The sequence below is a fragment of the Malania oleifera genome, chromosome 2 (genome assembly GCF_029873635.1).
Source record: "Malania oleifera isolate guangnan ecotype guangnan chromosome 2, ASM2987363v1, whole genome shotgun sequence".
NCBI lineage: Eukaryota > Viridiplantae > Streptophyta > Magnoliopsida > Santalales > Ximeniaceae > Malania > Malania oleifera.
The window spans coordinates 79,043,142-79,060,742 of NC_080418.1; the positions used below are offsets into that span (position 1 = coordinate 79,043,142).

Sequence of the window (17,601 nt, forward strand, 5' to 3'; positions counted from 1 at the left end):
CAAATGGATGTCCCCAAAGCTTTTTGGATGATGCCATGGTCACTGCTTGCTCTCTCTTCAATAATGTGCTATCCTTTGTCTTTGGTGGTAAAACCTCATATTTAGTTTTCTTCCCTAAGGCTCCATTGTTCCCTCTGTGTATATTCGATTGTGTGTCCTTTGTCCTTCCGTTAAGTCCAGGAATGGTTAAATCGGATTCTCGTGCTATCAAATGTATTGTTTTGTGTTATTCCTGTACTCAAAAGGGATATTGATGTTAGAGCATTACTTTATGTTGATTATGTCACCTATTTTGAGTCTACAACATAATATTTTGATTCTTGAGTTCTCTTGACCTTGATGAGTTTCTTCCTCTGCCTAGCATTCCAAATGCTAACGCATTATCTCTGCTTAGTCCTCCTACATCTTCATCCAGTTTGAGTCCTTCTTGTTTCTTGAATTGTCTGAATTTGCTGGTGTACACACGACGACTCAAAGGAGGAGAGCCTTCTCCAACTTCCACTTCTATGCTTCCTGTTCCCTTGTGAGATGGTCCAATTTCCAAGATGTTGATCCTCCTATTGCTGTTCCAAAAGATAAACACACTTCTACCTAACATCCAATCTCAAATTTTATTTGTTATGATTTCTTGTCACCCTCATATTTATGTTTGTTAGTATTCTATCTTTTGTTGTTCTTCCAAAATCTATTTCTGAAGCCCTGCCCCATTTTGGGTGGAGGGCTACAATTAATGAAGAGGTGTATGCTCTGCACGATAATGATACTTGGGAGTTGGGATCTCTTCTGCCTAATTTTCCTATGGTTGGCTATCATTGAGTGTATATTGTGAAGGTTAATCCAGATGGTTCTGTGGTTCAGTTGAAGGCTTGCCTTGTTGCCACGGTATATACTCAAGTGTTTGGTTTGGATTATTCAAACACATTCTCCTCAATTGCCAAACTTGCCTCAGTTTGTTTCTTGCCTAGCCACCACTAGTTGCTGGCCTTTGCATCAATTAGATGTGAAGAATGCTTTCCTACATGGTGATCTTTAGGAGGAGTTCTTTATGGAGCAACCACCTAGATGGGTTGCTCAAGAGGAATCTAGCTTAGTGTGTTGGCTCCAGAAATCATTATATGGTATGAAATAGTCTTCCCAAAGCATGGTTTGGTCAATTTAGTGTTTTGGCCTTCAACAATGTGCAATAGATCACTCCATATTTTATCATCATACTCCATTCGGTAGTATTCTACTTACTATGTATGTGGATGATATTGTGATTATTGGTGGTAATGATCAAGTTATCAAAGGCCTAAAGCAATTTCTATAGCCTAAGTTTTAGACCAAAGATTTAGGATCATTGAAGTACTTCTTGGGTATTGAAGCATTGAGATATCAATGGAAATTGTCTTGTCATAAAAGAAGTATGTTCTTGTGGTTTTTAGATAAGACTTTTTCTTTATTGATGGTAATTTGGTTTCTTAGGAGAGTAAGAAACAAACCGTGGTGTTTAGGTCAAGTGTTAAGTCAGAGTATAAGGCCGTGACTTATACTACATGTGAACTTGTTTGGTTGACGAACATGTTGGAAGAATTGGGTTTTCTGTATGCCCAATCTATGAAGTTGATTTGTGATAGCCGCTACTATTCGTATTGCCTCCAACCCGGTCTTTCATGAGTGAACAAAACACATTGAAGTTGATTGTCACTTTGTTCTGAAGAGATTTGTATAGAAGTTGAATACAACCACTCTTCTAAAGTCTGATTTGCAGCTTGCTGATTTATTCACTAAAGCCTTGGGGGATGCTTGTGTTAAAGTCATTTGTAACAAGCTAGAAGCATATGATATATATGCTCCAGCTTGAGCGGGAGTGTTAATGGTTATTTTAGTCATTTAGCATAATTAGTGTGTGCTAGTGTTACATTGGTAAGTGTGTGTTAGTAAGGGTATTATGGTTAATGGTTTGTAGTTGACATATGTTATAAATAGAGGGAAAGACCTATTGCTGTGATAGGTCTTCCATTTTACCCAATTCAACACGAATCACTTGTATGCCATGGATAAATCAAACAGAATGATGGTTGGCTATGGGCCCATTTTGTGTGGGTTTTCAAAGCATGATTTTGGAAATCTTACTCATTGCTGACAATGGAAAAAGAAAAGTATGAAAAGGTCTGTTTGGGTCATCTTAGTTGTTAGCTGATCCCATTCTTGAGTTTTTTCTTTTTATTTTATTTATTTTATTTTTTGAAGCAAATTACCCAAAAAACTGTTTTCAAAAGATGGTATGTCAAGGACGTTGTCCGTTTCATTTCGTTTTTCTTTTCCATTTGAGAACAGAAAAGAGAAAAGGAGAAAAGTGTGGCTGTTGCAGTCCTGTATTATCTGTTATCTTATCAACAGGGAGCCTCTTAAATCATATGGGTAGGAAATGTCCTATTTAAGTTCAATATGTTTGAGATGATTTTTGAATTCTACTGGCAGTGCTGTTACCGATTATAAATTTTTTCCCATTATTTCAATTTTAATTTCAGATTAATTTTACTTTTTGTTTGATTTTGTAATGAGTAAGAACATAATGGGAAAAATTTCTAGTTTACATATTTCTCTCATGCTCACATTCTCTCTCATTTTCTCACCTTCACTGTCCTATCTTGTTCGTGGTCTGCCTCATTGGAAATTGGGAGGTAGATCCTTTCAAAGCCATTCAGGTCAAAGGGTCCTCCAATCTGTTTTTGAAAAGGGTGAAAAACGCGGGTTTTGTTCGAAGTAATATATGTGCTTATGGTGGAGAACCATAAGTTTGTGAGGATCAGGGAGAGCTTGCTTGAAGTGGTAATTGGCCTGAAGGAAAAAAGATATGCAAATTTTGTTCCAGATGATCATCATAGGGATCAGCGGAGGACATCTAAGGATTTGCTCAAGGATTTAGTGGGCGGCAAAGTTTCAGCTTCTCGTTGTGATGTATCTGGGGACTGTGGTACGACAGTGAAGCCTCGGGAGCTGGTTGGCGCTCTCTGGGCATTGTCTATGGTTTTCTCTGTATTGAGGGTGGGAATGATTCTTATGGGCTTTTGAGTTCAAATCCACAGGTTGAATTGAATTGATCCAAGATTAAAACTGTTTTTAACTTAAACTAATTACTTTTTTGAGCTATAGAATGAGGCTTTAATGGGCTAGCTACTCGGGGCTTAAATAATGTTTTAAATTTCTGTAGGTCCGATCATTTTCTAAGAATCAAGAGAATCTGTTGCAGGCCTACAAAAAGGGGCCCTGCTCAACAGGTTTATCTTCCAAATTTGTACATCCCAGAACAGGAATTTATCCTGACATACCCATTGTGTTTTGAGACCTACACAAGGCAGCTTAAATTCAGTGGCGTGCACTGCTCAAAATGATGGTGTTAAGAAACTGCTTAACCTAAAATCTTAAGCTGGTAGGTTGACAATGTATATCAAGCTTTAACACCCCTGCACATGGAGAGATAAAACAAATAATAAGTAGCAGCAACTACAGGGAATAAGGTTGTTTTAACCATTACACAATAAATGCCAGCAACAAAACTAGAACCCAGGACCTCGTTGTGACCATAGCTCCTATACCATGTTAAACATCCATTTTGCATAAAAGCTTAAGCTGTTACATTGTGTGGGTAAACAATGCGTATTAACCTTTAACAGATGGCAACTATGAGATAGAGATTCTTTAATTGATGGTCAATGGGAATGGAGAGAGATGCTCCTGCTGGTGATGTTAGTGGTTGTTCCCACTCGGGTCAGAATGTTGATAGAGGAAGAATCTAGTTCTGAATGTTGAAGATTCTCTGAGACTTCCTTCTGCACAGGGGTCTCAAGTTACGGTTGCTGCCACTCTTGATATACTGAATGCTTCTTCTTTGGCACACACCAGGATGGTAAGAAGATAGGAAAACCAAAATCATCTGAGATTTGAAACACTGCAAATCAGGTTGTGACCAGAAGGAAAAACTTGAAGTTAAAGTTGGAAAAGGCACTTATAAACAGACCTTTTCAGATGGTCCTGTTAAGTCAGCTTCCTCACAGAGAGTGATGCAATGCAACCGGTTTTGAGCTGCACAAAATTCTTGAAGAGGTAAGGCTCTACCGAGAATTACAAACAAAAAGAATGTTGATGCACAATAGAGAATGGAGTTTCATACTTGTGGACAGTCCATCTGATTCAATAAGTGCTGTTGGGGTCAATGGGTGTAAGGTCGGACATTTAGAGGAAATTGAGAACTAGGGGTGATGTATCAGATGAGGGGAGTGAGTTTTATAGTTCTTTTGAGTGTGATGGCAGATTATCTTTGGATGAAGTATGGGCCCAATATGGTTATTCAGATTCAGCCCCCCTCAGATGATGTCTCTCATGTGGCAGATACTCCATCTGTTGATTTGGAAGGGGTGCCTTTGTTTAGGGAGAAAGAAAACTTACTGGAAATCATTAATGACAAGGTGAAGGGGCCAAGAGCAGGCTCAAATGGGACAACATCTTACCAATTCCCATATCTCCAGATAAGGTTATTAAAAAGAAGGCTTCTTTATAAGAGTATATGGTGATCTGGTCCTGCAGGGCAGGGGATTTGGTTTGATTGTGGAAAGTGAAAAAGGAAGTGTCAAAAAGATTTAAGTAGTTTAAGGTGGTCCATAAAATTATCATGAGAAGGGTTTCCTTTTCTGCTTTTCTCTTCTAATCTTGAGGTCCTCTTTTAGCTTATACTGCTTCTTCTCTTAATGAATTCTGTTGTACATTTGAAATATTGAAGATTCTGTTAGATTGCCACTTTATCTAAAAGCTTAAGCTCTTAGGTTGTGGGCCAACAATGTATATCAAGCCTTAACACTCCTCTGCACATGCAGCTCGACAGCATGAGGACAGATAAACAACGAATGAAAAACACACATTATAGGGAATAAGACCTTAACAAACAATAAATCCAGGCAACAAGGCTAGAACCCAGGACCTCCTAGCAATCTGGCTGTGATACAATCTAAGATTACCACTTTACCTAAAACCTTAAGCTGTTAGGTTGTGGGCCAATAATGTATATCAAGCCTTAACAGATTCAATGAAGAAAATACAGCATGTAGGGTTAGAGATGGAGAAGAGAATAAGGGAAGAAGAAAAGAAATCCCAGTGGCAGTGTCCTGGAGCATATATATATATAGCTGCAGGTCTGCCCTCTTGTATATTAATGATTAAAAAAAAACTCAAAAGGACAAAAAAAACCTGACTCTCACAACCTAATTATTAAAATAACATAGTCTCTTCTAACAAATTTCTATTTCTATCAAAAGAAATATGTTGTTTGATTTGTTTTGGTTAAATTTAAATTGTAATCAAATATATTAGTGTGATTTTACCTTGCTTTCCCCACTGAAGGCTTGCTTGTCCCATGTTTTTATAGCGGTTTACCTTGCTTTCCCCGTGAAGACTGGCTTGGCCCATGTTTTTATGGCAGCAGGAACGTCAAGAGTGTCTAACATTTGCTTTGAAATATGTTAATTTACTTCTTAAGCATTTCTTATGTTTTCAGTGTTTAATTTTCTGTCTTTTCAAATCCTAACTTGAATTTGTCTTTATGGAAGTTGCCAAGGAGACTGAATTTGACTTTTGGGGTTTCATTTTTGTTATGCTTGCGGCTGTCATGTCTGGGTTTCGCTGGTCTATGACTCAGATTCTTCTGCAGGTATGTGTTTCTGTTGTGATTCCCAAATTTTGAACTATTTGATCCAGTAGTTAAATTAAATTTTATTGGGGAAATAGTAGCAGGTATACTTTTTGAACTATTTGTCTCAAGATAAAAAGTTGGGTACATTTTGAAATCTTAATTGATATCGCAAACCAACAACTGTTGTGCCTTGCTTTCTTTCCAATTAGTTTAGAAATGTGTACCTGCTACATATTATTCCCTCTTTCATTGTATTATTATGCCTAATTACTTTATCTTTGTTGGCTTGAAACTCAATCTCTCATCTTGTTGGTGCTTGCTGATGTGAAAATTGACATGAAGAGAGAAGCCTATGGTAAGTAGTATATTGTTTTTTGATCAATATGCCAATTTCATAAAGTATTTAAAGCCTTAGATCCACATAGCCTTGAACATATATATGCAAGAGAGTTTTTGCACAGATTAGTCATATGTTCTTACCTCACTTGGAATTGATTTGTGATACAGCATTTTATAGTATGGTTGTTAGTAAACCTAGGAATTGGTTTGAATTCTGCTGGGTTTGTAACTTTTTAGTATTATTTGTTAATCTGGCTGTTAATTAAAAGATGCATAATAATTATTTTTGATTTGGTAAAATAGATGGATTTCCCCATGAGGGAGCACAAGCACAACAATCAAATAAGAAGAAAGTAACTAAATTTCTGTGTTCTAGGTTCTGGAGTGTCCCATTATGTGTACCATCTTATGCCTATTAGGAAATAGGAAATGTTCAGCACATAATGGGGAGACCATAGTATGGGAGAGATATGAGTGGTGTTTTTGCAAGAAACAGACAGCTGCCATGTTTCACATGGTGGAACTGTGGAAGCAATTTAAACCTTGCAATAATCAAGCTTGATTAGTGGTTTTAGAGGCAGGTATAACCCAGAATTTAATGTTAAAACATCATCAGAATCTGTTGTAGTTGAAAGGATTCCTTTACCAATGGAATGGTGTTGGGCACAACTGTTTCAAAGCTAAGATTTCCAACTTGCTTGGAATGACTGACTGGAAAATGCCTTTTTTTTGTTGTCGCTTTCCTTATATTAGATTTCTGTTCATCAACCAAATGGATCATGGGGGAGTCTAGAACAGTGATAAACAAGAAACTGTTTTCTTTAGTGCCAAAGAGTAGATCTCTGATAATTACAGAATGGACGTACCAGAAGGCCCATTCTATAGATTTAACAATTGTTGAAAGTTGATGTGTAGAAATGCAGATGATAATGTTCATATACGCAAAGACAGCCATTCCTTAGTTGAGAATGCTGAGGCCTCCTAATCCTCTATTACCGTTTCAATTGAAAATTAATGGGTATGGATGTTTCTTGTCACTGGAGAGGATTCTATAGCACACATTTCTTCTGGTTTGACAGTGTCACCTGATGCAAAGAAGGATTCTGTCCAGGTTCACGGCAGCAACAAAAAATATGGGGATGAGGGCATTTGAACAATCGCAGCAGCTTGCTGCTTATTGGTTGACAGAATTTGACTGTTTCAATTGAAAATTAATTGCTATGAATGTTTCTCATCACTGAACAGGATTCCAGAACATGCATTTTTCTGGTTTGATGGAGTCATCTGAAGCAAAGAAGGATTATGTTCAGGTTCATGTCAACAACAACAAAAATATGGGGAGGAGGAAATTTGACAAACTCCTCATTGGCTGACAGAAGTTTGCAATCAGGTGACAGTGATAATGATGTTGGAGGATTGATGCGAAAATGAAAGGAAAGGAGGTCATTCTGAGTTCAAATGTATTTGTGGGCTCTCCTGAATTTTGATACGAGGATGATGATTTATTATCTTCTTTTGACTTTGAAGGGTGGAGACTAGTGCTTGACGGAAAATGAGTTGTTGACCAACAAGCCCTCCAATGGAAATGAAAGGGTTTGGGAAAGAAACACTTGCTGTGTTTCTTACAAGTTACAAATGTGTATGGCGTAGCTTTAGGTGATATTTTTCTGGTAAATCTGGTTCTGCTCTAAAAAAAGTGGCAAAATAGAAGGTATTATTTGGATCACAGAGGGAAGTAACCAAATTTCTGCATCTCTAGTTGTGAAAAGAGTAGCAAAGTGGAAGGTATTTTTCATATCACAAAATTCTGTCTCTAGATGGATGATTTCTTTCTTTGGATCTTCCCATGGTATATAGATTTTTATCTTTCAAGTTTGACCTAGAACTCGGGAAATGATCAGCTGGTGTTCTAACATTAAATCATTGTTGCTTCTGCAGGTATTCTTCCTATGAATCCTATTCCAGTGTTAACCAATAACAACTTTAGGTTGACCTTTGGGCCAACGGGGTTTGTAGCTGAGAGAAATTTTCAAACTGCTAGAAGATTGGTGTGACTACAAGGTTGCTCAAACTTTGGTTGATGAATCAGGTCTAAGATTGGTTAGTTCGTGTGGGGCAATTATCCTGTTAGGTAAGGAGTCTATTGTAGATAAGAAGATGGCTAAGAAGTTAATTTGGGAGTTTGTTAGACTAGCTTTTGTTAATTTAGAGAAAGGTGGTGGTAGGAGATTGGGTCCTATTAGTGTGATTAAATGAGGATTCTTTCTTGAAATATGCTGGGGTTTAGGGGTAGAGAAAGAGGAGGTTGATCAAGGAATTAGTGCTTGGGGATATTTCTGATGTTTTGCTTCGTCAAGATTCTAAATTGACAGAAATAGAAGCTTTTATATTTGGAAGTGTTTGGGTATCTAGATTCAAATATTGGGCTTCCTTTCCTCTTTAGGTGCATGGAGGTGGGGCGGGGTGGAGTGGGGTTGGTTGTTGTGCTTTTTTTGTGACAGTAGGACTGCTAATATTGGAGATTATATTCATTGGTCTTTTTCTTTTTCTGTCTTGTCAAAGGTAAGGGGTTTAAGGTGTGATGGATCATGTCTGTTTATGGGGCCACTCAATGTTCTTCAAGAGGATCCTTCCTAGATGATGTAACCAGGCTATCTGGTCTTTGTTGTCCAAAGTGATGTTTGGCTTCAATATTATTCAAACTTCCAGTGAAAAACTAGGGGGAACTCATTTGACCTCTAGTGTGAGGAACATTGATTTTATTTTTTTTGTTTTCATTTGTGATTTTGGTCTTATTTGTATTTGTTTATTTAATGGTCAATTTACTTGGATGGAGGGACAGGCAGGCTTCTTTCTGCATTGATAGATATTGTTTTGAATGGTTAGAAAGAACAGAGAATCCCGTTACTTATTTCTTTTAAATGAAATGAAATGGATTCAACAACAATTTTGTGAGTTTTGGTCTTAAAAATCTAACTACCCTCAAGAAAAAATGATGAGAAGCCTAGGAGGATCCTTGATCATATGCTTTTGTGTCCAATAAGTTCGGACGTATGATAGTTATCAAGAAGCTCTTGTACTCTAGGGGAAGATTTTAACTGAGGATTCTGGCGGGGAAGGAGGTTTCTGGCTGATGTATTTTCTGCAGATTTCTGAAAGGTAATGATGCTAAAATACAACAAAATACACAGAAGGCTCTAGATTTTTCTTGTAAAGGTTGTGGATCTAAAGATATAGTGAAGTGTGAGGACTGAGGACAAGAGTCTTGTGTATAATGGGCTTCCAAATGAGACTAGTTATGCAGAGATGGTAAAGAATGGAGGTTCTGGTGATCAGAGATGGATTAATTCCAGGGCCACCGGCTGGAAATATCGGCAAGGCAAATCACTGAAATTTGGAAAGCGTGAATTTGGGAGGGAGTGATTCGTGGGCAGTATCCAGGCCCAAATCTGGTTTAAATTTTAAAAACTATTCTTGTAAGGATAATGGATCGAGTTACGTGATGAAGGTAATCTAACTTGAGAATAAATTTTATATTACTCATTTTGGGCCAAGAGGCCTTATTCTGAAGACTTTATTTTCGATAGGCCTGAGGAAAGGAAAATGGGCCGTCTTAGCTTGCGTGGAAAAAGAAAAGCCCAAAACAGCTAAAAAGCCAGAATTGTCTGAGGGACTTATTATTATTTTTGACTGATGGGGGCCTGGGTTTACAGCATTTGTGGTAGACGAGAGAATAGCTATGGAAGGGATGTCAGACGTTCAAGTGAAATCAAGTAGTCAGGACAATTGTGCAAAAATGGCCCCTGGAAACATTTCAACCAGCTTGGAAGATTCACAGAGGGCCCTGCTAGAAGAAAGGGAAATGTGTTGCTATTCCTTCGATTCATTATACCAAAAGTGATGGAAATTGGTTACAGTGAGTGCAAACTGTGAAGCTTATGCAAGGAAGGCTGGGGTTGCGGAGAATATTTTGTAAGCTAATGCAACATCCAGCAAGGATACAGGCAAGGAGTCTGGTATGGAAAACACAGATTCTAGCTGGCAAAGAAGCTGCCACAAGGTGGAATAAAAAACTCAACCGATGGATCTATCTCTGTCTGGACACTGAAGTGGAAGATCAGTAGGAAGAAGATAACAATCTGCTACTAGAACTGATTCGGGAATATGAGGATGTGGGCCTCCCTTCTTCTCAGTTGGAGGATGTGGAAAATATAGAGGCTGTTGGAGAACCAGAGTATTATCTTAATAAGTTTCACGTTGTAACCTCGAAGCAAAGAGGCATTTTTGAAGGAGGTAGGGACTTCTACCAGGGATCTTTTTTTTTTTTCGTTAAAATTTATTTATCAGTCTGGTAATATTTTTTCATGTTTTTCTATAGGTTCAAAATCTTTTTGATGAGGAAGCTTTGGTGGCTGATAACCTCCTGGGAAGGGTAAGAGGGTTAGGTGCAGTAAGGTGGTAGAATTATGGTCTTGAGCTGGAATTTTAGGAGTTTGGGTTGCCTTGGTAAATGACATAAGATTAAGTATATTGTACTTGAGGTTGCTCTGTGTTTCAAGAGTCTAAATTAGAGCTGCTGGATGGTTTTCTTGTTAGGACTGTCTGGGAATGTAGATTCAAAGATTGGGTGTGGTTAGCTTTTACTCGGGGGGTATCATGATAATTTGGGATGCCGAATTCTCTAGCAAATTGGATGTTCTCTTTCTCTCTCTCTCTCTCTCTCTCTCTCTCTCTCCTTTTATATGTCATAGGTGAGGCCTGAGGGCCAGTGGTGGTTTATTTCGGTTCATGGATGGAATAACCCTCGGTTGAGAGGTAAATTGACTGCGGTTTATGCCATGCGTTCTGTGTTCTCCTCACTACCCCCTCACCCCCACCTCTCAAAAAAAATAAATAAAATGTTTGGGGTGGGGGTGATTGTCATTAGATCTTCTAATGAGAAAATTTAGGAGGCTCCAAAATTGGCTCAAGCGTAATAAGGGGCTTCAGTACTTTTATTAGGGAGTATTATTGTAGGATATCCCACTTTTGAATGCTCAATTTATATGGTTTGCTGATAGCATTAGATCAGCAGCTACTAGGAGTTTACCACTGATTGGGAAGATGCATTTCCTACCTTTATTCAAGAAGTACTCTCTAGAGTTATTTCTGACCATTGCCTCTTATTCTTGAGTCTAATCCTCTTAATTGGGGCTACTCCATTTAGATTTGAAAACATGTGGCTTTCTCAACCTGATTTTCAGTTTGGTTAGGTGTACAGTGTCGAAGGTTGGGAAGGTTTTTGGGTGATGAAAAGACTAAGCTATTGAAGAGAAGTTGAAAATATGGAATATGGAGATTTTTGGAGATGTTAGATCCAGCAAAAAAAAAAAAAAGGTATTCTTGAGGAATTGAGGGCAATTGACAGACAAGCTGAGGGGGGACCCATATATGAGGACATTGCTGGAAGATAAATCCAGTTGTTCATATATACTTGACTTGTTAATCTACTGAGGATCCTTTTGCTTTGTATCCTTTGATTTGGAAAGCTAAAGCTCCCTTTCCCTCTTAAATAAAAGTTTTTATTTGGACTGTGATACTTGAAAGAATCAACACCAAGATTTGCCTTAGAAAGAAGGCCTAATAAGCTCTGCCACTTGTTTGTGTCCTTCGTTTTAGGAGTGGAGAGACTTGTTCACATCTATTTCTTCACTGCCCTTTCACTTGGGTTGTTTGGAATAAATTATTTGGTATATTTGGTGGCAAGTGGGTTTTTTCCTCCACTTTGAAGGCTTTTGTACTTTCACTTTTAGGGTTTTTGGCAAGGTAAAGGATAGGAATGCCTTGTAGCAAATTGGCAATGCACTGTTATGGCTATTATTTGGTGCGTCTAGTTGGAGAGGAATGCTAAAATTTTCAAAGGTGTGGCTACTGCTAATAACTTGCGTTGGAGTAGATTGGTTTTCCTTGCTTCGCCGTGCATGTTGGATAATGGCTTTTTTCATCACATTTCTTTGGAAGACCTGCAGTGGTATTGGTTGGCTCTGCTTTATGAGTTGACTGTATTTTCTTTGTAACTTGCTATTGGTGTGAAGGGAGGATTACTTATTCTCCCTGTTCGTTCTTTATTTTTTCCTCTCTCTCTCTCGCTCTCTCTCTCTCTCTGCTGTTCATTCTTCTCCCTTATAGTAAAATTCTTTGTTTATCAAAAAAAGAAAAAAAAAAGAGAAAAAAAAGAGAAAGGAACTGTTTTTGAACATTGTCAACACTTTTTAGGAGGTTTTTGGCTAGGCCTGTTTTTTAGACCATTATCCTGTGGTATTAGATTCTAATCTATTTATGTTGGGCTGCAGTCCTTTAGATTTGAGAGTGTCGCTGACCATCATTCTTTTAGGATTAGAGAATTGGTGTAAAAGTGTCATGTTCAAGGCGAAGGTTTTTCAAATTTATGAAAAAGTTGAAATTTGTGAAAAACAAGTTGAAAATATAGAATAAAGAGACTTTTGGGGACATAAGAGATGGGAAGAATGGAATCCTTTTAGAGGTGGAAGGATTGGACAGGTTGGAATAGTGTGCGTTTTTGGAAGAAGACAATAGGGTTAGGAAGATTCATCTGCGTGATGACTTGAAGGAGGCTCCAATCATGGAGGATATTAGTTGAATAGAGAAGTTGAGCTTAAATGGGTTTGAGGGGGATTGTTATTCTAGGTTTTTTCATTACATGGATAATAGGAGGAGGAAGAGTTATTTAATAACTAAAGTTGGATTTTGGTTTCATGGTGAGTGATCATCATAAGCAAATACGAGAGGTGGTTATAGTAACAAGTACTCCGAGGATGTTATGATTGAGGGGGCTTGATTGGAGTCCTGTTGAAGAGGGGCAAACTCGTTGGTTAGAATTGGAATGTGATTGGGGATGACATGCATGGCAGTTCTTCATTAGTTTTATACTAACGAGTGGTTGGGCGCAGCATGAATTGTATTGGTCTAATTCCAAAGAATGATCCTGTAGGGTGAAAGACTTCCTGCATATTAGTTTGTAACCACTCCTTATAAGGTTTCAACCAATGTGTTGAGGCTATGGGAGCTTTTGATGATTTAGTGTGACTTGTGCAAGCTGCTTCCATAGAAGGATATATTTATTCTAGATGTGTGTTGGTAGCTAATGCAATGGTTAATGTAAAGAGGAGAGATGAAAACATTTTTGTCTTTAAATTGGACTTTGAGAAAGCCTACAATTGGATGTGACATTTTTGGATTGGGGTGTTGGAGAAAGTCTTTGGGTCGGTTTGCAAGAGTTGGATAAAAGGTTGCTAGTCTTCTACAAAGCATGTATGGATTGTGTAATGGCAGCCAATGGAGACGTTAGTGCTTCTGGGATGAGGTTGAAGCGTCCCATCTTTAATTTGATTTTTTCTATAGGATGATGCTGAGAAATTTCAAAAAGTTTTTTGTTTCGGAAAAAAAACCTTTGGGAATACTCCAGGCTTGAAGATCGTCACGTCTACGAGTAGTGTAACTAGTATTAAGGGGGATAACGTGAGCTAGGGGATTTTATGTCCTTAGTTGGGTGCATTGTTTTGTCTTGGTCTTTGTTTTATTCGCGTCATCGTTTAGGGTGCAATTCTAGATCTTTGATTTTTTGGAGTTAGAGTTGGTGATTCGAGGGTTGGGACTTGGAAGTGGGCTTAGTATCCTTAGGAGGTTTTGAGTATTCCCATTTTTTCTCCCTTTTTAGATTCCTACCAAAATCTTTTCACACACAGCCAATCCCAAAAGCCCAATTACAGGAGGAGGGCTGCGTGAGGTATCTAAAAGCCAGCATAAAACTTGTCAGATTTCTATGATATGAATCCTTATAGATTATGCTTTGGGCTGCCCCCTACGAGCAATGCATTGGACTTATACCATCCAAGTGTACTGAAAAATGGAATCACCAAAATTAAGATGATCTTAAGTTAAGGGATAATAAAAATTTAATTAGTGCTTATGCTCCTCAAATAAGCTTCAAAACTTAAAAGACAATTTTGGGAAGATGTAGATAGTATTATATAAGGGATATCAAGGATTGAGAAAATATACAGAAGAGCTTATCTGAATGGACACACTAGAAAGGATAATAAAGGTTATAAGAGGATACATGGAGGACATGGATATGGAGATAAAAATGAGTTTGGAGATATGATCTTAGACTTTGCCGGTTCATATGATATTATGACAATGAATTAATGCTCTAAGAAGAGAGAAGAACACTTACTAACCTTCAAAAGCGGACAAAATGAAAATCAAATAGATTTTTCCTTAATTGGGAGGATAGATCATTTAGCATGTAAGGATTGTAAAGTTATATAGGTGAAAGTTTAACTACAAAAGAACATAGTGTTCTAGTGGTAGATTATATATATTAAAAATGGAAGAGAAAGGACAACATAAATCAATTGAAGAGAACTAAGTGGTGTAGCCTAAAGAAAGAAAATATAATAAATTTTATTGATAAAATGATGAAAGAGGGTGATTCGACAGTAGGGGATAGAGAAGATGTAAACACTCGATGGGGTAGGATACCTACCTCTATTAAAAAGATAGCAAAAGTGATTTTAGGTGAATCTAGAGAGAATTTCTCAGCTAGGAAAGAAAGTTGATGGTGGGTTCAACATTTATAAAGTCGTAAAGACAAAATGAATTAGGTATAAAGCATGGCAAGAAAAGTGCAAAGAGGCAAGAAAAGATGCCGAAAAGGACATTAGTGAAGCTAAACATAGAGCATATAATAATTTTTATGATAGATTACATACAAAAGGAGGGAAGAGAGACACATTTGAATTTGGTATGCTAGGGAAAGAAAGAAATGAGGATGATACTGCCTGTTGAGGATTTGCTTTGAGCCCTTTTCTTTTTGCTCTAGTGATGAATGAAATTATTAGGAATATGCAAAATGAGGTTCTATGGCATATGTTGTTTGTAGATAATATTGCCTTGATTGATGAAACTAGAGGTGGAATGGAATCTAAGTTAGAAATAAGGAGAGAAGCATTCGATCTAGAGGTTTTAGGATAAGTAGAAATAAGAAAGAATATATGAAATGAAATTTCAGATGTAGAAGGAATATTGGAGAAATGCTAAACTTGATGGTCAAGGAATTAATAACACAACTAGTTTTTGATATCTTGGATCTATTATGCAAGTTGAAGGTGACATCAAAGATGATGTTACATTGAGTTAAAGTAGGGTGGGTAAAATAAAGAAGTGCTTCGGGCATGTTATGTGTGGTCATAGAATAACCTTAAAATTAAAAGGAAAGTTCTATAGGATGGCTATAAGACTAGTTGTGGTGCTACATGGATCAGAATGTTGAGCAACCAAGAAACAACTTATCCAAAAAATAAAAGTTGCTGCAATGAGAATGCTAAGGTGGAAGAGTGGTGTAACGCTAAAAGATAAATTAAAGAATGAAAATATTCGCAGTAGATTAGGCATAGCATTGGTAGAAGATAAGACAAGGGAGGGATGACTTGGATGGTTTGGGTGCTTGCAACATAGAACAAATAGTGCACCAATGAGGAGGATTGAGATAATTACTATTAGTAGCAACAGAAGGGATAGGGGTAGACCTATCATAACTTGGAATGAGATAGTAAGGATTTAATAGCCCTTGAGTTTCAGAAGAAATTGCCTATGATTGTATAAATTGGTAGGAAAGGATTCATGTTAGCCGACGTTGCCTAGTGGGCTTAAGGCTTGGTTTTGTTGTTGCTGTTGCTGTTGCTTCAGAATCCCTATTATGATTTGACTTTTGCGGTATAGCAGGTATGATTGTAAAAGGGATCATATTATTAGTTCGGATGTGGTTAGGGTACCTAAATCAGAAGGGGTTTGGGGCTTAGGAATTTGGTGTCTTAGAACATCTCTTTAGTGAGGAAATGGTATGAATATTTTCCTTAGAAGCAGACTCCCTTTGGCACAAGATTATAAAAAGTAAGTATAAACTCATCATTATAGGTGCAAATTGAGGTAGCATAGCATGAGTTGATCAATTTGTTGGTATTTTTGGATTCCTTTGCCCCTCATTTATGGTGTGATTTTTGCATTTGGCTTGGGGATTGTTCTGATTTTTTCTTGTCTAAATCTTTTTCCCTCCACTTATTGAAATCTTCGAACTCTTATCCTTTCCCTCTAGAGGATGTTACTTGGATGGTTTAGATCCCTTCCAAGATCAAGCGATTTTCTTGGACCGTGGTTCTCAATAGATTAATACCAATGACTTATTGTAGGTGATCAAACCCAATAAGGCCATCAGTTCAGCTATTTGCGTGATATGTTTTGAGTCTAGGATACGAATAAGCATATTTTCTATGTTGGTGAGTGGCTAGGCAGCTTTGAGTAACACTTTCTTTCCCTTTTTGGTGAGGCATGGGAGACCCCCATGACCAAATGACCTCATGTTGGTCTAGTGTTGGGAGTTTGGAAGAAGTAAGGAATGTAGAATTTTGCGCAATTGTGCTTTACATGCTACTTTTGGGACCTTGTGGATTGAAAGGATTGCTAGGATTTTTCAAGAAATATAAAACCTTCCTACAAGTCATGGGATAGATTTGGCTTTTTGACCTCCCTACAGGCGTTAGCTTCAAGGCCATTTTGAAGGATTTTTTTTTTTATCAAATTTGCTTAGGGATTGAAGGGCTGCCCTTTTTTAACTGTTCTTAGTGGTGTCTTTTTTTTCTTCTTCTTCTTTTTTTTTTCCTGAAATTGTGTGCACCTCATTCTCCAACTCATGTATTTCTTCACTCTCATTCATTAATAAAATTATTTTTCTTATAAAAAAAATTATAAAGATAAAAATTTTGCAACTACTGTGGAAATCAATCAACCATAAACTTGGGAGTGGTCAACCTAGTTCCATTGTGTGGAATTCACCTTTATGGTTGGAACATGAGATTAGTCGAATCCTAAATAAAACATTGACTGTCAGTTGCGATTAGTACCAAGGCTAATTTTAATCTAGTTTTATTGCTGTCAGTTTGCTGCTGTTGCAAATGGATCAATAGTGGTTCCTATATGCAGAAAGATGAAAGCTAGAAGATATCATCACTTGGAATATTTAGTTCCTTTGATTAGTATGAGACAGTCTTGTTTAGTAATGGCAAGATGGTTCATTACACCAATCCTAGGATAGGATACCGTACTCAAGGTATGTGTAAGTCTTTAACTGGCTTAGCCTCCATTTCACTGCACTTTTAAAAAAGGGTAAAAGACAGTGACCTCACCTGAGGTTTGGCAAAAAGACACAGACTTCCCTCGAGGTTTCAAAATTCAAGAGACCTCCGTCGAGGTTTGAAAAAAAGGCACAAAACTTACCCTTATATTCGGCAAAGAGCCAAGCCTTTTGAGGGGTGAGTGTCCGAAAAATCAAATGTCAAGGGAGGTCTATGGGATTTTTAAAACCTTAGGGGAGGTCTGTGACTTTTTGGCAAACCTCAGAAGGTCAGTTGTCTTTTTCCCTTAATAAAGTGTATGAAGCGCTTATCACTATATATATAGAAATAGAAATTTCATTAATAGGAAAAGAATTTAAAAGGAGGGAGAATAAGATATTTTCTCTTGTAGAAAATCTGGTT

The 17,601-nt window shown here is 37.5% G+C and overlaps 1 protein-coding gene across 4 annotated transcripts in view; it reads left to right on the top strand.

Moving 5' to 3' along the window:
• The window catches only part of LOC131149427 (probable sugar phosphate/phosphate translocator At1g06470), a 106,013-nt gene that overhangs the window by 60,964 nt on the left and 27,448 nt on the right, over positions 1 to 17,601 (top strand). For 3 of the 4 annotated variants that reach the window (XR_009135218.1, XM_058099856.1, XM_058099857.1), the window contains exons 6-7: positions 5,586 to 5,686; positions 6,011 to 6,023. The exons of the other annotated variant lie outside the window; for it this stretch is intronic. Coding sequence is in view for 2 of the 3 variants with exons in the window: in XM_058099856.1 (XP_057955839.1) it covers positions 5,586 to 5,686; positions 6,011 to 6,023 (114 nt within the window). In the remaining variant the exon portion in view is untranslated. The remainder of the gene's footprint in view (positions 1 to 5,585; positions 5,687 to 6,010; positions 6,024 to 17,601) is intronic. 4 annotated transcript variants of the gene reach the window in all.